Source organism: Rhizoctonia solani, chromosome 13 (genome assembly GCF_016906535.1).
Source record: "Rhizoctonia solani chromosome 13, complete sequence".
Classification (NCBI taxonomy): Eukaryota; Fungi; Basidiomycota; class Agaricomycetes; order Cantharellales; family Ceratobasidiaceae; genus Rhizoctonia; species Rhizoctonia solani.
In genome coordinates, this window is record NC_057382.1 from 662,665 (window position 1) to 683,624 (window position 20,960).

Sequence of the window (20,960 nt, forward strand, 5' to 3'; positions counted from 1 at the left end):
GACGCCGACCTCGAGGCAAGGTCCGGAAGGCCTCCAAGCGACCAACATAGTACTGTTGGATCTCGGATAGACGTATTTTTCTACTAGAAGACTTAGATTATGGATGGCCATGGCGGCAGAATGCGCTTGTGAGCCTAATCGGCAGATGAAAGCTTTCCAACGCTATAGCATGCTCACACCAAATAATTTGACACGCCGGCATGAGAAGTCAGGCCACCTCATACTGAATTTGTACTTGTATTGGAGGCTATTTAGAGCAGTCAATCAATTGCAAGCGGGCCGAATATTGACACAATTGCCACAGACAGCAAACGAGCCGCTCATAGTTCTCAAGGTATATGTGATTGGCGCATAGTTCGCCGGGAATAACCGATCGGCCCGGGCAGAGGATTGAGCAAAAACGTTTTCAGCAATGGGTGGTAAAACGGTACTTGCACAAGCGAGATAGACTAAGCTAGGGTCAATATTGAGCATCTAAGCGATCAGCATGATAGCAGACCGAGCTCGTTCACCAGTTGATTAAGGTTCACATGACAGGCACCAGTACTCGAATATCTCACGAACCGTAGCTTCTCGAACCTGTGGCTGGACAAGCGGAGGCATAAGGCGGATTCAAATGGAGGGGGTCCTGTGGTGAGATACAAACTACGTTGGTGGATGCATTTCTAACGATGCCGAGGCCCCACCGATGAGCGCCTGGAGTTGGGAGCGGGCAAATAGACAATTGAAGACAATTTGACGTTATTCAGGGAGCGTTAGAGTATAGAAGACAGATCTATTGACGAAGAAGATCCCTCAAGAGTTGGGCAGCAATCTGATTCGCGCGTACAAGCGACAGAAGAACACCCATGCTTCGCGAACTAAATCTGGTGACATGATTCCTCGGACACGATGTCCCCAAAATCAAGCTTGGGCGCGGGGAAAGATATGGCCTCAGCCGGAAATACACAATACCGGGGTGCATACATTCACTCATGACCACCGATATATCTCATATTGACCATACCAAGACATGTATGGGCGCCGGGGGTGCCCGAGTACAAAATTTCTCTTGATCACAATCGTTCGTGGCGTTGGACATGACGTCAAGTGGGGCCCGGCATCAATGGCCCAGAAAACCTAAATAGCCGGCCAAGGGGTGCCGCGCCCGTCGATGTGCTTCGTCATACGGAACGATATTCCCATTCAAGCCCCTGACCAACAGACCCAGCAAGCACTCTTCTTCCTCAAATACAAGCGGCTTCCGCCCAACTTCCATACCTCCCACCTTTCCTCCCCGCCCCCCCTCATCTCCGCATATTTTCTCCGCATTTATTGGACATAGCGCCATGACCGACGTCAAGCGAGACCCTTCGGTCGAAACCGAAAAGCGCGAATATACGCATGCCGAACAAGGCTCTCAGTCGGATGACTTTGACCGTACGTTATCTATTCGATGGTTATTGGCAGTTCTGAAAATATATCTTATTAGCCAAAAATAAACTACACTTGGCCGAAGGTAACACTAATGCCAAGCTTTCCAACCCACTTGTCGGCATTCCCCACGACAAGCTCGAGGAGCAGTATGTACGCTCCGTCGCCTATCGCGCCATTTTCTTATCATTTTTTTTGTAGGGCACTCGCATTTGCCCATTCGTATGGCCTTTCCGAGCATGCCGATATCATCCGCAAGGGGGCACTTGTTGCCCAAGACCCATTGGGTGAGTTTCGGCTCGAGCCAGATGCTTGCTTTTGACCTCACGCGACCTGAAATTAGGCTTCGATTCATTACCGCAGCTCACTCCAGAGGAAAAGGCGAACTACAACGTGAACAGACCCATAGATGGGACCAACCGAAGACACTATACTACCTCGTAGTCCTCTGCTCCATGGCGGCTGCTGTCCAAGGAATGGACGAAACTGTCATTAATGGCGCAAACCTTTTCTGGCCAAGACAATTTGGCCTCTTTCCTGATGAACCTGGCAGAGGACGCGACCAGTGGCTGCTCGGACTAGTTGCTAGTGCTCCTTATGTGAGTAAACTGTCTTTTCTGAAAAACCTCGACTAACAGAATTTCAAAGCTCTGCTGCGCTGTTTTGGGTTGCTGGCTTACTGACCCCATGAATCGCATGTTTGGCCGCCGAGGCACCATCTTTATTACTGCCACTCTGTCCTGGTTGACTTGTTTCTGGCAAGGCGTTACTAACTCGTGGCCTCACCTTTTCGTAAGTTTCAACACCCCTTCCCATAGCAAAGTAACCTCACGCTCGAGTTTAGGCCGCCCGATTCGTTCTTGGACTTGGAGTTGGACCTAAATCGAGTACCGTCCCGGTTTATGCAGCCGAGTGCTCTCCTGCCCCTATACGTGGTGCCCTTGTCATGATGTGGCAAATGTGGACCGCATTCGGTATTATGCTCGGGTTTGTTGCCGACTTGATGTTCTACCATGTCAAGGACACCCCCAACATCACAGGTCTTAACTGGCGTCTTATGTTAGGAAGTGTGAGTATGGTATTAATCATATCAGCTCCGTGTATTAAATCCTGCATTTAGGCCGGTGTTCCAGCTCTTGCTATCATGGCTCAAGTTTATTTCTGCCCCGAGTCTCCCCGTTGGCTAATGGGAAAAGGCCGTTACCTGAAAGCATTCGAATCCCTATGCCGCCTCCGTAAGACGAAGATAATGGCAGCTCGTGACTTCTATTGTACGTCCATGTCTCGAGTCTATCCGGTTCCTACTAATTGTATTGCAATCACCAGACATCCACACCTTATTAGTTGCCGAACAGGAGTTGAAGCCATCTGGAAAGTGGCGCATTGTCGAGCTCTTCACCATCCCCCGCAACCGTCGTGCTGCTCTTGCGTCATTCATTGTCATGTTTATGCAACAATTCTGCGGCATCAACGTAATTGCCTACTATTCGAGTACCATTTTCTCTCAGGCCGGGTTGGGTGATATCCAATCTATCCTTGGTTCTTGGGGCTTTGGGATGCTTAACTTTGTCTTTGCCCTTCCTGCCGTGTATACAATCGATACTTTTGGTCGCCGCTTTTTGTTGTTGACGACATTCCCCGCAATGTCAGCTTGCTTGCTCATTACAGGCATGGCGTTGTGAGTCCTACTTGATTTGTATCGTGGGTGGATCCTGACAGCCTCCTCCAGTTTTATTGGCAACGATCATGCACGAACCGGGGTTGTTGCCGCCGGCATGTATGTATTTACCATATTCTACTCGCCAGGAGAGGGACCTGTGCCATTTACCGTAAGTTAATAATTACCAAAGTTGGCCTCTTTCTAACCAATTAAATATTAGTACTCCGCTGAGGCCTTCCCCTTGAACATTCGTGATTTCGGAATGTCGTTCGCGACTGCCACTTGCTGGTTCTTGTGAGTAATCTTGTTACAGCTGCGGATCTCTAGATCAATTTGGTTGTGTGTAGCAATTTCGTGGTAGCCATCACATTCCCTCGCCTTTTGGGCGCCTTTACTCCTCAGGGTGCCTTTGGGTGGTACGCCGCTTGGAAGTAAGTAATATAGATTATCTCTCCAATACTATTTTTTATACTAATCATTTATCAGCGCCATTGGTTGGGTTCTCATCCTCTTGTTTGTCCCCGAAACTAAGGCACTCTCGCTCGAAGAACTTGACCAAGGTAAGTTTCCGCATTTAGCTCCTCTTGGCTCGTTCTAACAACAGTTCTAGTGTTCTCCGTCCCCACTCACACCCATGCTGCATACCAACTTCGTGAAGTGCCCATCTGGTTCAAACGCAAATTCTGCGCCAAGATGTTAAGCGCCAACCTAAACTTTATGAACATGAAGACCTTGGCCCAAGGACTTATGCGCCCCCGGTGCAGGTCATGCATAAGGTCTCATTGACGAGATTGCTCGGATCTGTTATGTGTAATGATTTACTTTTTCTTTTGTTGCGATGTTGTTATGTCGGGACTCTGTACGACTCTAAATGTGTGAGTCCTTGTATCCATATTATTGTTTTGGGAATTGATACGTCGTTTAGTTCATCCATATGAGCTGTCTGTCGGGGCTTGACATGAGACTCCTATATTCTTCATTCTGACAGGAATAATACAATGGGCAGCGCTGCAAAAGTGATTCCTTTTGATACAAATAACCTATGAGCTAATACCCGAGATGACTGAAGGTCTTTAGCCTGGGGGAAGCAAGCTTGGATCCACAGGCCCACTGGTTTCGATCATAGGCTCCGTATCCTCTGGACTGGCGCTAATAGGCGTACGAGGCATAACCATTGTACCTGTTATCGATATTAGTATTTTTATTAGATTTATCGATTCAGATTATACTTGCCTGTCCTTGCACTTTCCAAAATTCCAAACGGTTTGACCAAACTTAAAAACGCATTCACACGAGTTGTCTTGCCGCTCATCTCGACAATCACGCTGTTTTCGCTCACATCTACGATCTTGGCCCCAAACTGATCGGCTAGGTCCGAATTGCGGCCAAGTGCTCCGACTTGCGCCGCAGAGCTCCGAGGGAGTAAGTACCTTAGGGCTAACGGCGGGTTGAGGTTCAACCGCATGGGGATCTGGGTGAGGATTTGCCGAAGACTCAAAATTATGCGCAAGCGTGGTTTCACGCTCGAAGGTTTTAGCTTGATGAGTGGGCCCCCTTGAAGTTGGTCTTCGAGGTATTCTGGTCCCAGTACCGACAGTTTAACGAGCGCAGTTCTCGGTTGATAGTCCGGGTATTAGTATAGTCCAGAACCGCCCAGACCGGAACCTTGCAAGACGTGAGTACACAATTTAAGGTTAAACATTTTATGCTCACCAAATCTTCGAGTTGCCGCCTAGCTTGTTCGACAACTCCGTCTTGCCCGCTGATGACAATGCACATCCGGACAGGTCACGGATTTCGGTCCGGCAGACGACAAGCGAATCGATATTGAATCCTCGACCAGCTAAGATGCCCGAAACCCGAGATAATACACCAGGTTCATTTTGAACTAGGCAGTTGAGGGTGTGTCTATGAGCCGAAATTAAAGTATGAGTTTAGGGCTTTGGTGAGTTGAAGCCGGTGCATTACTTTTTGAACGGCTCATTACTGGGAGGTGGAGTATTGTATAAGATGTTTGTTACGGCCTCTTCCGCAGTTCTTGAGCGCGGGAGACTGGTCTCTGGCAGAGGTGGTGGAATATATCTTCGCTGTGACGATTTGTAGTCTAGAGCCGAAGTCGAATCTTCGATAGGTGGTGGAGGACGTGAGCGGTCTTTAAGGTGAAAAGTACTGGTATAAAATGTTCTTTGACGCAATATGCGCCCGACACTACCCCGAGCGAGCGACATGGTTTCGGTCGAGTCAAAAAGTTAGGATTAGGATATCTTGATCAGCCTTTCGGGATTATCGGCGCCAAGTGTGCACGTGATACGGCGATGGCCGATAGGTGGCTATACGTGGCTCGGGTAGAGGTCTTTGGTAAATTTAGTTGATATTTATGAATATTATATTAACTGGTCCTCTAAAACACGATGTATTATCAGCCTAATAATGCCAAAGTTAATATTATTGGTGTCTGGTGGGTTCGGAGTATTTGTGACGTGTACTCAGAGTACTTCGAAAACAATCGTCGGAATGGACATATATTCAACGAACGCGCGCTACTACGAAGGTCCGAATAAACTTGAAGAACAAGTGTTAGGGCTTGTGCGAGTGCACGAGCTGGTGCTATTAGTAGGTATATACTAGAGATATGTGCATAGATACCGCAAGAAATGACTCACTAAATTGGCCAAGTTTCTCCTAGTTAGCGTATTGTTACACGTAACGATGTCAAGAGTGATAGAGAAACTGAGTGCAATGGGGAAGTTCCGTTGGTCCATTTCATCGGTTTGATACTAAGGACTGAGAGCCCATTATAACTGCGTCAAGACATCCGACGGATATCGTCTTATTCAGCTATGTTTCTTAGCTAATTAAGGTGTAGCATTACATATAGCTCTGTGAGGTTCGTTTCGGGGCTTGTATTTTCAAGGTCGCGTAGGCGAAATGCTTGGTGATAGGAAGGGCAAAGCTTTCCTAGCCTTGGATTCACGAGAGTTGGAACATTTCTCTTGTGTTGTATATATGTAGTAAGTTTAATATTTCTTGGTGACATGCCAATCTGATTTGATGAATGGTATGGTTTCAGCAAGGACTTGAGGCTCGCTGAAGTGATGTTTGTTTGGATCCGCAACCAGGTCAGATTAAATAAAACGTAAGCAGTGAACACGCATAGGTAATTAGGCTTGACTATGGGCTGTCATGTATAGCCAACTCCCTCTAGTGGAAACCTCCATAACCGTGATTAATTGACAGCGACTGAATTGCTTAGACCCAAATAGGGTGTGGGGTAAATTCAGTTTTAGCGCAAAACTTGCACCATCAACTTGCGAGTCGAGAGAGTTGACTGTATGTGATGGGTGTGCTATTATGCCGATTTTTAAAAATGGTTTGATTCACGAAACCTCCAGACCTCAGTTTATATTTCAAATAAGCGTTTGGGTGGCTATAATCTAAGCGCGGTTAGGTGGTAGCTGATCACATCCTGATCATCAAACGGTGACCACGACTCCTTTGGATCGACAAACCCCCCGATACTGCGGTCATTGTTTTCGAAGCTTAGAAATATTTCTCGATGACGCAGAGACACGATAGTAATAACTACGTTATTCACTCAAGTCCACCTGAGCTAAATCCAGAACCGGATATCTTTACCTCAACGTCCTTGAAGAATTCCAAAGACAAAGATACCCTAGTGAGCCAAGCTATTGTAGCATTAAGGAGTGTGACTAATTAAACTTTTAATTTACCAATAGTTGAGGGGCATCGGATGTATGTGCGACCTAAACCGTCAGCAGTTTGTTAATTACTGAAGAAACGCTAGACCTGTGTGGCATCCAAGTGGACGATAACAATGGCCCCAAAAGGCTCACACGTCAGGTAGCCAGGTCTCTTGGAGTTAACCCGCCATTTGTTCAAGAAACAAATGACTTTTTCACCGAGAATATTGCCACTACGACTGAGCGTGACACGAATTATGTCCACCAGGGTTGGTCCATTGATGCAACCTCAACAATTTCTCCATGGACTTTGTCACGTACTATCACCCGAAATGGGCCCAATAATAGCGGAGCCTGGATTACGCGGCGGACTGTGATCAAACGACTCAGCGTGCAAGTGTCATTGACGGATCTCGTTCCTACCTCAGAATTCCAAGATGAAATTGAAGTGGCGCTGAGCCAGCCAACAGTTTTTCAGCAATTCAGAGCGGTTTATTGTACATTTCACAAGTGGTCAGTCAAATCAACCCAATTCTGGGTGCATGCAGTTGATGATGAGGTTCATCTACCAGGGGTGATGTGGTACCATTGGTATGGAGTATCAAATTTAGGCACTCGCTAGCAATACTTCTAACTCATTCATACAGGAAATTGATATGGGTATATCTTTGACCTTCACTGATCTTGAATCCAATATATCTCAAGTAAAGTGCTATTATATAACTTACGACGGTTTCGAAATAAAAATGTTTCTTAGCTTCCTGCTACTGCCAACTGGAGAGACACTTATTACTTGATGACGATTCGAACTGGGCGTACAACTAGACAGGTTTGTTCGGTTCGAGCATGATCACAGGTTGTTGTCTCATCCCACCTTATAAAAACCAGGACGGTAATAATTCTGCGAATTGGGGAAAAGAGGTGTGGCCATCCATGAGTTATAGTAAGTTGACTTGGGTATTAGTTGTTTGCGGTGATTAATGGACTTTATGCAAGCATCCCCGCTTACTTGGCGCCAGATCAGAATAACAAAAGTTGCACCTACGATAGAACTTCTGCCACCCAAGATTCAAGAACGACTCTTGGAGCTATATGCCAAGCGTTTATCCTATGTCCCAGCTATCACGATTGGGCCCGGAGATAGTTCTAGCAAGACTTATGAGGACACACCTCATGCCACAAAGCAAATATCTAGCGTTACTGTCTATACATCTGACTGGATCAGGAGCATGAGATTTACTTATGCAGACAAAACATGCTCTATTAAGCACGAAGGAACTGAAGGGTATGGGGCTGTGCATGAATTCAAGCTTGTAGAGGGTAAGTCTGGGGAAGAATGCACCAATTATTAACTGAAATTTCTCTTCTAGGGGAGTGTATTACGGAAATGATAATATGGCACAGCCAACAGCAGTATATTGGAGGGCTTCAATTCATTACCAACCTAGGGAGGTGTTCTCCTCACCTTGGAGGGGGCGAGACTCAAGTCACGCCAACTATAGCAAGAAGCAAAGGAGGAGTTTTGGTTGGTGTTATCAGCCTATTAAAGCGGCATGATTTGGGCTATTTGTTTAGCAAGATCCAGGCGAGTAAAGTGGACAGATATTGATATTCTGCTTAATAAATAGGCTACATATTAATTAGGGCATATGGCGCCACGATGTTTTCGATAGAGTGCCAAAAGAGTGCGATGTATTTTCTGATTATTACGGTTCCAAGGACGGTCGACCCTTCAACGATCGTATTGTTGTACGGAACTCAGATATAGCTATATCCCAAATCGAGGTATGGAGCGCCGGGGTTATTGATAGCATTCAGGTACACACCATTGATATACAATGCTTCTGATGCGCTATGAGTACTAACATAGCACACACCCCAACAGTTTACATACGTTGACAGTAAAAACAAGGCAGGGAGCCGAATTCTGTCCGATAGACATGGGGGTATGGGAGGCTCTAAAAAGGCTCCGTTTGTTCTTGGTTCAGGAGAGCATATCTTCGGTATCTCTGGAAGGCATGACAACAGTCGAATCACCCAACTAACATTTATAACAAATCGGGGTCAGTGATAATCCCACGTCCTTTAATGTTTGAACTGTGTATGCATTATGACTACAGGACGGACTAGCGATGTATTTGGAGTGGGACAATCGACCGGAGAATCTCAGTCTTTCTCAGTTTCTTCCCCTGAGGATCATGAAGGGAACCGCATGAGGCTGCAGTACATATGTGGAAAATGGTAAGATTACGATTTGTACAAATTGAAATTTATTCCCGTAACTAATCTGGGCACACTGCTAGCGATACGTTCCTTAATGGGGTTGTGTTTGCTTGGACTCCCCTATAATTTAGTCAAAGTATTATTGGGTAATAGAAAAAAAGCCTTTATTACCTGTGTTTAAATATACGGAACTACTATGTAATAATATGCGCAATTGTTATAGGGCCAAGCAACATTCAAGGACCATTACCCATTGGAAACACATATATCAAATGGTCGCGTCGTGACTGTGGCTATGGTTTACTATTACAATGCTAGTCAGTCTGTGGGGTCTGATTGGGCCGTGATCTCAGAGTGACAACGACGTACCCGCAACCCTCGATCGTAAGATCCCAGATCAGGTTCTTTTTATTTCAATTATAATATGGATACTCACCTCGCGCAAACTGATGGTCCTGACAATAATAACGCGCCGATATCCCCACAGTTGGTAGATTTTCTGGGGAGTCATCAAAAAGTGAGCGTTTGCTTTTAGTGCTCGCGCAACGCAGTAGCTGAGCATAAAAAGCTAAATGACAGCGGATGTAAGTACTACGTACAGAGATGTTAAATCCGCTATATTGCCATTACCGACTCCTCGCCAACCAGGGCTCTGCGGCTTTCGAGTGGACAGTATGGATGAACCTCAGGTCTCGGCTCGCCAAGTAGCAACATATGCCAATGGGGCAATGCCTTTCATTCAAGAGGTCAATAGCGTACACACCGAGCTGATTGCCACACACGATCAGCGTACAGCCAACTATGTCCATCATGGCTGGTCTATCGATGCGGTTCAAACAGTCTCACCCTGGATTTTGTCACGTATAGATGCAAAGAACCGGCTAAGCGAGAAAGGAAAGTGGATGACGAGGCGAACACTGGCCCGACGTCTGCGAGTGCAAGTGATGGTTGAGGATCTTTCTCCAGTACCGGAATTTGCAAGAGCAATTATTGAGGCACTGGAAAAACCAAGTCTGTATAAAAGGTTCCGAGCCGTTTACCTCGCAATGAGTCGTTGGTTAGCCTATATTACGTTAAGTGCTACCCAGCCACTGACTAATATAATGCGTTTTACTTTGATAGGGGAGATGTGGTACCATTGGTATATTACTTGCCCGTTTTGGCCGTCATTTGATCATTAACTCATATCCAGGAAATCGAGATGGGATCTTCTCTAACCTTGACGGATACGGAAGTGAACTTCGACCAGGTAAGCCCGTATCTTTCAAGTCATCTCTCGTTGACCTCCTTTCACGATAATCTGATACTGTATCATCCTACTACTTTTAGCTCCCAAAGACGAACGTATATAATAGTCTCACCCACTTGTCGACAATCAAAACCGCACGTATTAGTAGATATGTATGTGGGGATTAACTTGGCTCATTTAATTAGCTGAACTGAGTTTCCCATCATAAAGGGAGGTGCCACCAGCGCAGGATGGGAGGACGGAAGGTGGATTATAATGGACGGTATGTATATTCCTATGGAGGCGTAATCGAGGTCGGAGCCAGGTTAATGGTAACCGACCACTTTAATGCAAGTAGCTCCTACCTCGGAATGGCAGACAATCAAAATTGTCGCAGTCGCTCCAATTTTTAGCCTTCTCGCTGACGACATTCAAGTACAAATCACAAACCTGTACAATGAACGGTTATCCTACGTTCCCCCTCTCACAATCAACCCGATACGTTGGCAATGTCAAATACACGATGACACAAGTAATGCTTCAAAGACGATTTCAAGGATAATAACTCATAGCTCGGATAACATTGATCGGTTTGAAGTCGACTATCTCGGCGATGCAATACCGCAACTTGACAAGGATGAGGCCAACAAACATACATTCACACTTACCCATGGTTTGTAACGGTTACATGCACTTACTCTGGTGTGCGACTGATACTATAGTTATATTTCAGGAGAGCACATCGTTGAAATTTTGGCTAGTGGTGATGACGATGGGCTTCGTGGAGTGCAGTTTATTACGAATAAAGGACGATGCTCCGCCATATATGGAACACTTGAAGGTGTTCCAACTATTGCAAGGAGTAAAGGTGGAATTTTGGCAGGCCTATCAGTGACTAGCAAGGTACATCCTACACGGGGATACTTGGCCACCTCATTCCGGGTAAGTAGTCTTACCTCACCATCGGTCAGCCCGCTTTAGACTGAATAATTCACTTCGATCAGGGCATCTGGCGCCATGATTTAATACCACATGCACCCAAAGAAAACGACGTGTTCTCGGAGTATTTTGGTGCAAGGACTCACCATGGAAGTGGGTTCAACGACCGCGCGTTAGTGGGAAACTCGAGTACCATGTGTATCTCAAGAGTAGAATTTTGGGCCGGTGTCGAGATTGATAGCATTCAGGTTAGTAAAGCATTATCATTAATCAAAATACTACGAACTGATGGTGGAGGGACGCATTCAAATTTCTGAAAGCTCACATATACAGATACAGCTGGCGCGCAGAATAACCCGGGAGAAATACGTACGGCACGTCACGGTGGGCTCGGCGGGACTCGCTCCTCATTGGATTTAAGAGATGGAGAGTACATTACCTCTATCGTAGGGAGGTACAATGAAAAATTCCTAACACAGCTGTGCTTTAGAACCAATCTAGGTGGGTCATTTGTAAGGGATCAGGTAAGACGCATCTAATATAGTGGTAATTGAAGGCCGGGCAAGTGACATGTATGGTGGAGGAGATGGCAAGCCATTCTCGGCGACGGCCCCTTTTGATAAATCTGGTAAAAGCCTGCGTTTGCAGTACATACTTGGAAAAAGGCCAGTAAAGAGCATATTTTTAGATATAACTGAAAAGTGACGCTGCCCAACCCTAAAGAAGCAATAGATTGAACGGCGTTATGTTTGTTTGGACTCCGCATCCTTGAAACTGTTCTGGTTCATCTCGTGATTATAGGTTGAATCGAATGAGGAATTTTCGGTTTCCAGAAAGCTTTCGCATAATGTACGGGGCTACACAAGTGTCAAGCATATGCTGGTACTATAAGAAAGGTTGGTTATTTCTGACTTCAGGCAAAAGTAGGTTTATGCTCCTGTCAGCTTCATGTGACTTAGTTTGCTTGATATTGGGCCCTATTTGTTACGGAGCAACTGAGGCTTGCTGGCATTATGTTCCTACCCGATACACGGACTTTGCGCAATTGAGAGAGAAGATGATATTACATAACATAGGAAAACGAAACCTCCGGCCTCGTGATCGAACCGAAGTCGCATCGAGCCACACTAGCCACGAGCCCTTTATAGTTCCTTGATCTCCGATTTCAGATATCAATTGGGGGCTATTCGACAAGAGCAGTTGGGGCTTCTTGTTATTGTATAACGTTCGGACCGCGTTATGTGACCGTGGGGCCCCAAGATCGGTTAGAGCCAAACACCAGGATTTCCTTTAGGATCGCTGGATAAACATCTGTCAACCTTCAAGTAGGGTCACGTGGTATAAGATACAAACCAACCTTCGTCACCTTGCCACCAACCAAGCGATACAACTTGTTTTACACAAACTACTTATACCACAACATAATAAATCCCATTGCTTTAAATTATAATCTAATTAAGAATGAGTCTCAGCCCATTCAGCTATACTAGCGATTCAAGCGATAGTAGCATAACACTCTCGCCAGAAGCAAACATTCTAGGCGAATACGACAAGACAGTGAGTTTATGTTTACCATTACAAAAGCGTATTGCTCAGAGTCTATAGTTGAGAAACAATCGGTGTATGTACGTTGAATGGGAGCTTCAGCTGCGCTGCTGAATTGTACGTTTAGGGCTTTACGGCTTTCGGGTGGACAACATGGACGGACCTCAGGTTGTAGCACTCCAAGTAGCCTCTTACGTTATTGGATCATCTCCCTATATTGAGGAGAAGAATGACACATTCGTTGAAGTAGTCAATACTCATACTAAACGGGGATCTAACTATGTTCATCATGGATGGTCAATTGGCGCAGTTGCAACACTATCGCCCTGGATTGCGTCCCGTATAGATGTAAAGAACCGCCATAATGCAGCAGGGGCCTGGGTCACGAGAAGAACAGTTGTTTCGCGGCTCCGTGTTCAAATACAGGCTGAGGACCTCATTGCGACTTCAGACTTTCAAACAGCAATTGAAGAAGCGCTGAAGAGGCCAACCAGGTTCGAACAGTTCCATGAGGTCTACCGTGCCCTTAGTCGTTGGTTAGTGTGATCGGATTGTTACAGAATAACCGGAGGCTCAAATTATCACCAATTTGACTAGGGGAGACGTAGTACCACTGGTTAGTACGCTTACGGTCGCGGATGGCTATGGGTACTGGTTCTAATGGTTTCATTGGCGAACAGGAGGTAGAATGGGATACTCTCTGTCATTAACGGACACAGAGGCAAACTTTTCTCGAGTGAGTTTACTACTCCAAAACGACTATCCTTGTTCAAGCATATATGCACACAACCATTTTTAAGCTTCTACCTGGAACTTTGGACTACAGCCTTACCCATTTGCCAACAATTAATACGGCCAATGTGACAAGAAAGGTTAGACATCTTACCTTAATATCTGCACGGTTTATAATGGTTATGGATATCAGGGTGCTACGAGCTACGCGGGATGGAACGAGGCGTCAGCTATGATAGATGGTGGGTGCTTCGTATTTCAGGCAAATAATTTACACTAATATCTGGATTGAATATTACCAGTACCACCCATTGAGTGGCGACCAGTTAAAGTTGTCGAAGTCTTACCAACCCTCAAACTCCTTCCCAACGAGCTACAAGCGCAGCTTACCAACCTATATGCTGAAAGGTTAACTTACGTTCCTCCCCTCACTGTCGCCCCAATTAGTTACTTGTGCAAGGTGAACGATGATACTGTCAACGCTTCAAAAACAATTTGGAGGGTGGAGATTCGTGGGACAGCCCATATCATCGGACTTTCGACTCACTACTTCGATGGTGTGATATCCCGAGGTGGCAAGGATGGAGGTAACCACCATATGTTCACACTGACCGAAGGTCTGTGTTGACCCTATGCTAAAGAGTATATCTAAACGTATTACTTAGGGGAACACATTATCGAAATGTTGACCTGCGCTGACGGTGAATGGCTTCGGGGAATACAGTTTATCACAAATATGGGGCGTTGCTCTGTCATATACGGCTCCCTCGAAGGGACTCCGGTCATTTCAAGGAGCAAGGGTGGTATTTTGGTTGGTTTGACGACAAGTACCAAGAAGCATTCCGAGTGGGACTATTTGGTTACCGGAGTCAATGTTAGTACTACTTTTTACGAGCCCCAAACATATATGGACGATGCGACTAAACAGGGAATATGGCGCTGTGATTTTCTACGAAGCGTGCCTAAAGAAAACGACGTGTACTCCGACTATTTTGGCGCAAAAACTCACAACGGAACGGGCTTCAATGATCGTGCGTTGATAGGAAACTCGAGTTCCATGCACATATCGAGTGTGGAAATATGGTCAGGAGATGATGGCATCGATGGGATTCAGGTAGGTGACGGTCTTTACTAGATTTAATAGTTTATTACTCATATCTTATAAGTTTATATACAGAGATACGCGAAATAGTCAAAGTGAGAAGATAAAATCAGTACTTCATGGGGGATCCGGGAGTAGCCATCATCAATTCGAGCTTAGAGATGGAGAGTATGTTGTCTCTGTTTCGGGGAAATATAACGACCGCTTCTTAACTCAGTTATGTTTTGGAACTAACCGAGGTAAGCCGTATTTAGCTGGGCATAATTTCATCTTCACGTATCATTGCTCAAGGTCGTACGAGTGATATATACGGTGGAGGAAGCGGTCGGTCGTTCTCCACCCAGGCCCCCATCGACAAAGCTGGGCGATACCATCGCTTGCAATACATACTTGGTAAAAGGTGAGCAAGATTGTGGTTTCTGTCGTGAACTGGCGCTAAAATGGTTCGGTGCTTCAGCGATAAATCCAGATTGAACGGGGTGATGTTTGCCTGGACTCCGGATATGTCATAGTCTCTTGTTTTATGCTATCATTTTGGATAAGAATGCTTTATTTATGGTGGTAGATTACACGAGATGTATGCGCTGGACGCGAGTGTCGAAATCGAGAGGTCTTTAATTCAATTCAGCCGGAGAGTATGTTCTTGGCACCAGCTGGTTTTATTCCAAGGAAGTGTTCCGTATGCATGTGAGTCATAAAATGGTTCTTCGCCCGTGGCCACATGGGTGAATCCAACGATGCACAACTATAGTCATAGTTTACGTTGCTTTGGCGAGGAAAACACAAAATATTTGTTTAGTCACGTGTCTCTTATTTTCCAATACGGCTCAATAAATTCAGGTAATATAAATCACGTGGTAAATGTTATTGTGAAGACCCAACGCGACCACTCCCTCATATACACCCAACTGGGTTGACTGAACCCTTTGATTAGACGCACTCGATGGCTGATACCTCTCCCCTCGCAAAGCAGATATCTATGGTCAGTGACTGGCTGGCCACAGTGGAAGTGATACGAACCAACCTGAAGCTGCCTGGTGGGTGTGGACATAGTCTGGGGCTGTACCAACCCTCTCTGACTTTGCGAAGATCTTACTACCAAGTCTGGATTACGCCAGGTTGCCCGTTCGCCTCATAAAGTATATCCTCGTCTTGAAAAAGCGTATACCGATCACCTCAAGGACCCACTGGCGCTTGGTGCCCTTGCCCTCATATGGGGAAGGATCTGGACTGAGTCTCGAGCCAGGCAGGCCTTGTATGATACTGGTAAGAAACTCGAAGCCATAGAGCGCGCTTACTAACTCTCTGGACAGGGTTCTTGATTAATATCATTCGCTTGATCACTACAACGCCGGATTGTCGAATCCCTGCGCTCCAATCAATTGTTACAATCGTCCATCACGCGTCTCAGCCGGTCTTGACAGACATCGCGCATCGTACTACGCGTACTTTGCTACTCCTCCTTCGCTCAGATGCCGAATCCGTTAGGGTTCATGAGCTTTGCATCATCATTCTTACACACACCGCGGCCGCCTCCTTGGATACCCTTCGATCCGATGGTATCGATTATAATACGCTCATACAGGCTTTGAGTCGTGCAGTACACCGTCCCAACTCCACCCACACCATGCAAACACATTTTTTGGGATTCCTACGAGCGACGTCCTCTCGTTTGCACTTCAACATCTCTGCCGATCCATCGTCTGTCCACTTTATTATTGCTCACTTCCCTAGCACCAATTTCGCAACTCGGGGAGACGCATTGCTTGCTCTCAATGATCTTTATGCCTCGGGTGCCGAACAGGAGCGCTCTTCCTGGGATCCAAATGCGTACTATCGGGCTGCCTTAGCAGCCCAAACGGAACTCTCAGACGACATTCTGGAACGCATGGAAATCCATATGGGTGGTCAGTTAATGGCATGCGACATATATGTCAACACTCGCGCCACAGACGACTTCCAAGACGCGATGGCCACGGTTTTGGAAGACAAGGATATGTACACCCTTGCTAAGAGACTATACCCCTTGATCCTATCGACCGAGTCCAGTATCCCCAGGGAGCATTCCGTGACAAACATGGCGAACTTATTCCACTTGAGGAGCTAGGCTTGCCTTTTTCTTCGTTTATAGATGCGCTACCGCTTGCTGCAGATGCCATTCGTATGAGGGGAATACCCGGGGAACGACTGGCAGCCGACGTTATCGAAGTCAAGCATGCTCTATTGACTCGCCAAAACGCTGTCGTGCGCCAAATTTGCTCCGAGAGGATTGAATCCGATTCTCATGTCGCATTCTTCTACTATGCCATGGTTCTGGCAGCCAGTTCCTCTGGAGGAGACCCATCGGCCAAGCGTATGCCCACCGCTGAAAGGCTTAAATTGGCGAAACGAGGCCTTTTGTGCGAGGGCGCGTCGAACTATATTCGATTGGGATTGCACAAAGTTGCGTCGGAATGTGCATATAAACTTGGCATAGACCGACTGAAGACTGCATCTGGCCCCCCAATGGGTAGAGTGAAGCCATCAAATGATAACACGGAGGATTCAGATGAAGATGAAGAACTTTCGCCCCGTCGGACTATGAAGTACTACACTGAGGCTGTCGTATATCTGACCAGCGCGCTCGAAGATGCAAGGTCATATACGCGGAGTGCGCCATTAGACTACAGGTTGCACAAGAGTGTCTTACTTATGGAGACTATCTTGACCATCGTTCTTGAAGGGAGACCCGTTCGGGAGCTCGAGGTAAGATTATGTCTACTCATCTGTGCGAATAACTAGCTAAACATCTTCCAGTCATTGATTTCTCAACAGGAGATCGTTGACCAACTCTATACTACCTTATATTCGGAAATACCCAGAACACACTCCCGTCTTGTAATCAACTCCATCATACCCAACTGGGAGAGTGCCCAGCAGGAGTGGGATACTCTACTCAGGAAGTTCGATCGAAGGGCGCCCGTGGGTGAACCTGAACACACCCACAATCATCCTCATGATGTTGAAGAGGGGCTTCACGACGAACTCGAGCCTGAAATGGACTTTGGCTTCAGCGGTCGACCTCCGACCTATATATCCACTTTGGATATTCCGGCGCTCGTCCATCCTTCGGGTGCATTGATTCCTGTTGTAGATGTGGATAAGTCCCGCCAAGAGGAGGAGCTGCGTCAAGCATATGTGGGGTTAGCAGCTTGGATGGAGGGTGCTCCCAATTCAGCTATTTCGAACAACCTTTCCAATTCTCTTAGTATCCCCGGCATGTCATCTATCGAGCCTTCTCCAATCACGCCGATTACACCCGTCGCCATTTCCCCTCAGATCCCTGTCGTATCTCCTTGCCCGCTTGATCGTAAGCCATTCATCGACGAGCAGATTGTGCCAATTGCCCAGTACATGTGCTCTGCGTGCCACAATCCAAGTGATGGATCCGATCTCAAGACATGCAGTGGGTGCAGGCGCACGAAGTACTGTGACGAAGTTTGGTACGTGTTCCTTGTAGATATAGGCTGACTACGTACTTACATATTCTTTATAGTCAGAAGAAACATTGGATTAACGGTCATGGGGACGAGTGTCTTCCCGAAACTATATAGGTGTTGGTTCACATCATACCCACTTTTAATGACTTGGGCGACTACGATCTTTCTGCATTTCAGGTTATGATTTAGGCTTTCTCCGTAGTACAGTGTTTTTGGAATGAATATAATAGTTTTTGTTGGATTATAGACATTTGACTTCACTTTATCAGTATTACCGCAGAAATTCCTGGGCAGGTAACGTTTGGAAAAGTACAGAACAAACCAACTTAGGTCTGATTACATCAGCGACTCAGGGACTAGTCGACGTGTTATGACCAAATCTGAACCCAGTGTCCTAGCTCTCTTTACCCACCACCGTCGCACGTACACGAACCACATTAGTATTCCTATAGGTATGTATATTTAGGTAGATGTGGCTTGTAACAAATTTTATAAACTCACCTATCAACTCCCTAGCGTTGCTTCAGCATGGATTTCGAACCGCTACTCGAGTTCTTACAACCTCATCTCCCACCTTTTGTTTTTCACTTGTTATTAAACCTGGCTTCCTCACTTGCCTCAACTATCAATACGCTTTCTTATGCTCTAACTCATCCTTCTGACCCCGACTCTACCGAGGCTCTGAAGTCGCTCGTGCCTTCGCTTTTATCATTCTTGGCCCTATACTTCACGATCGTGTCTGTCTATCGAACGATACGAAGTGCCATCAATCTAGTTTTTTTCTTGGTCAAGTGGATTGGTATATTGTCCATGCTAGTTCTCGGTTTCTCTTATGCTATGGGTGGCAATGCCGCAGAAAGCTTTGGTGATCTGGCTGCTCGGCTTCACGAATTTGAGGCCGCGTACAAAGAACATGCTCAACCTCCCAAAGAAGGAAAAACGGGCCCCCGGAGTGTCTGGGATCACTTCGACGCGCGTGACCGTGACAGCAAGGATAGCGGGAAGCTCTGGTGGAAAAAAGACAAGGATACAACTCCCCCAGCCTCGACGTTCGGGTACGTTTATGAGCAGGTCTCATCCTACAAATGGGCTTGGGACGCTTTGGTTGATACTCGGGAGGACACTGGTTCGGAACGAGTCAAGCGGGCTAAAAAAGAAAAGAGTAAACCTCAGGTGAACGCCAAGAGCAAACCTGGCCAGCGTGTTCGATAGACGCACTCAAGTTGGGGCATGTGTCGCTAGTATTTGGTTCATTATTGGTACGTCAAGTAGCCTCTAATAATTGGATGCATTTGCCTTACATGAAATTATTATCTAGCATTTTAATTTGTACCTTCTTGTATGTCGAACCTCTTTTGCTTTTGTTGCTATCTTGGGGGTCATCAGTACCCTATGGAGTTTGGTGAAAATAGAACTACATGGGGTCACCAAGTAGTTGGGCGAGGAAATACAAACGTAGATTTCTTTTATATTCATGATTTTGTGTTATTCATAAGTTAGTGCCGCCGAAGCTACTCGAAGGGGTCAGCGGAGGGCGCTAAATGGGCGTGGGCAATATATTTTCCTCCTACGAACATAAAAACGTCAAAATCGCGCAATGCCGGCAGTTTTAATCAAAAGTTGTTTCCCTCCGAGGTCTTCTAAAGTGGAATTGAAACTAAAAGGACCAGCATTGTAGAGAGTTCCTCGTAAGAAAGAAAAGGAATTTATTGTGTATATATAGCCAATTAAGTGCATACAAATAGAGTCATAATCGACGAAATGGCCCCCAGCTAGAACTTGCAGCTGCGAATCGAAAGCACGACAGAGTTAGCGCTCGCATTAGAGGGAGGAAGGGGGAGGGGGGGAACGAAGATAGCAAGAGAGAGAGAAAGGGTTATGCCGAAAGAGAAAGAGAGAAAGAGAGAAAGAGAGAAAGAGAAAAGATCAAAACGGATCACTCACTTGGCATTCGACTTGTTCTCCGTCAGCATAGGAGGCTCCTGGCTCTTGTCGTTGCCCTGGTACGTGTTGCAGATCGACTTGACGCTTGTGTACGAGTTCGTCTTCGTGTCGATCGTCGCTACATCCCCGTAGTTCGAGTTCACGCCTGCGAGCACCTTGCCGTTGCGAGCGATGATGTTGCTGATCTGCACCTCGCGCTTCACCTGCGTGCTGCAGTTGCCGCACGATCGATAGAGCTTGCCGAAGTCCTGGACGCAGTACGAGTCGATCTTGACAAGACCTGGACGAGACTGATGAGGAAACTCCAAGCTCTGAGCTGGGATTACAACTCACCTCCGCCGTTGTGCTGAATGACCTTGTCGTCGGCGTTCTTGGCGCCTCCGCCGGTGATGGTGGTCGTACCGGAGCTCTGCCTGATGGTGATTGCGTCCTCGCATACGTCCTCGAACCAGACGTTGCGGATGGTGCAAGGTCCCTTGCAGTGGACGCCCTCGTTTTGGTTTTTGCCGATCACGGCATTGCTAGTGGATATATGCGCATGAGTATACATACGTGTGTGCATGTGATGGAATAAAGGCCGCAGACAGTAGGCTACTTACGATAGGGTAGCGCCGGACTCGAGCAGGAAGACAGCATCCTTGTCGCCACCTTCCTTCTGGCCACCGCATGTGACACCGCGGTGGTAGCGGAGGTTCTTGCCTGTGAGTACGTGGTTGAACGTTGTTTGAGTGAGCGTCGAGCAATGGTAGGCCTGGATGCAAGAACTGCTTACCGTCAAAGGACTCGCCGGCCTTGATGGTGCGAGCGGCATCGAACTTGACGTCGGTGGATGAAGATGGGTTCGGGAACGAGCAGCTGGCTGCCCGTTTTTCAGAAGGTGCAGCGAGCGCGGTTTGGGCAAGGACGCCGGCGATGACGGTCAAGGTAGCGAAAGAGATATGAACCATAGTATACTAGTAGTAGAGGTAGTAGAGGTAGTAGAGGTAGTCAAGCA

General features: G+C 46.6%; 4 protein-coding genes across 4 annotated transcripts; 3 read left to right on the forward strand and 1 right to left on the reverse strand.

The window, feature by feature from the left end:
- Nucleotides 1-1,328: 1,328 nt before the first annotated feature.
- Nucleotides 1,329-9,123, forward strand: RhiXN_07061 (Sugar (and other) transporter; the record flags this gene model as incomplete). The annotated part of the gene is made up of 26 exons (XM_043326877.1): nt 1,329-1,419; nt 1,472-1,562; nt 1,615-1,700; nt 1,777-2,012; nt 2,062-2,205; nt 2,258-2,482; nt 2,534-2,684; nt 2,740-3,091; nt 3,143-3,242; nt 3,294-3,367; nt 3,421-3,504; nt 3,560-3,633; nt 3,684-3,831; nt 6,674-6,749; nt 6,811-6,826; nt 6,879-7,287; nt 7,347-7,365; nt 7,422-7,478; nt 7,532-7,603; nt 7,663-7,717; nt 7,771-8,094; nt 8,145-8,368; nt 8,419-8,592; nt 8,660-8,837; nt 8,895-9,015; nt 9,078-9,123. 26 exons carry the CDS (start codon nt 1,329-1,331, stop codon nt 9,121-9,123), a joined length of 3,627 nt encoding a protein of 1,208 aa, XP_043185349.1.
- Nucleotides 9,124-9,671: 548 nt separating this feature from the next.
- On the forward strand, nt 9,672-18,136 carry RhiXN_07062 (Jacalin-like lectin domain protein; the record flags this gene model as incomplete). The annotated part of the gene is made up of 28 exons (XM_043326878.1): nt 9,672-10,054; nt 10,120-10,138; nt 10,190-10,246; nt 10,327-10,398; nt 10,457-10,508; nt 10,584-10,898; nt 10,959-11,167; nt 11,230-11,336; nt 12,637-12,721; nt 12,770-12,785; nt 12,837-13,245; nt 13,307-13,329; nt 13,390-13,445; nt 13,510-13,581; nt 13,635-13,683; nt 13,744-14,058; nt 14,107-14,472; nt 14,530-14,555; nt 14,608-14,711; nt 14,761-14,782; nt 14,835-14,943; nt 15,172-15,230; nt 15,478-15,580; nt 15,633-15,809; nt 15,857-16,591; nt 16,675-17,288; nt 17,340-18,025; nt 18,079-18,136. 28 exons carry the CDS (start codon nt 9,672-9,674, stop codon nt 18,134-18,136), a joined length of 5,298 nt encoding a protein of 1,765 aa, XP_043185350.1.
- Nucleotides 18,137-18,550: 414 nt separating this feature from the next.
- RhiXN_07063 (MYND Zn-finger protein) lies at nt 18,551-19,234 on the forward strand (the record flags this gene model as incomplete). The annotated part of the gene is made up of 1 exon (XM_043326879.1): nt 18,551-19,234. The coding sequence occupies one exon, from the start codon at nt 18,551-18,553 to the stop codon at nt 19,232-19,234; it is 684 nt and encodes a 227-aa protein (XP_043185351.1).
- Nucleotides 19,235-19,962: 728 nt separating this feature from the next.
- RhiXN_07064 (pectate lyase) lies at nt 19,963-20,913 on the reverse strand (the record flags this gene model as incomplete). The annotated part of the gene is made up of 4 exons (XM_043326880.1): nt 19,963-20,246; nt 20,300-20,487; nt 20,566-20,665; nt 20,739-20,913. The coding sequence occupies 4 exons, from the start codon at nt 20,911-20,913 to the stop codon at nt 19,963-19,965; spliced, it is 747 nt and encodes a 248-aa protein (XP_043185352.1).
- Nucleotides 20,914-20,960: the final 47 nt, after the last annotated feature.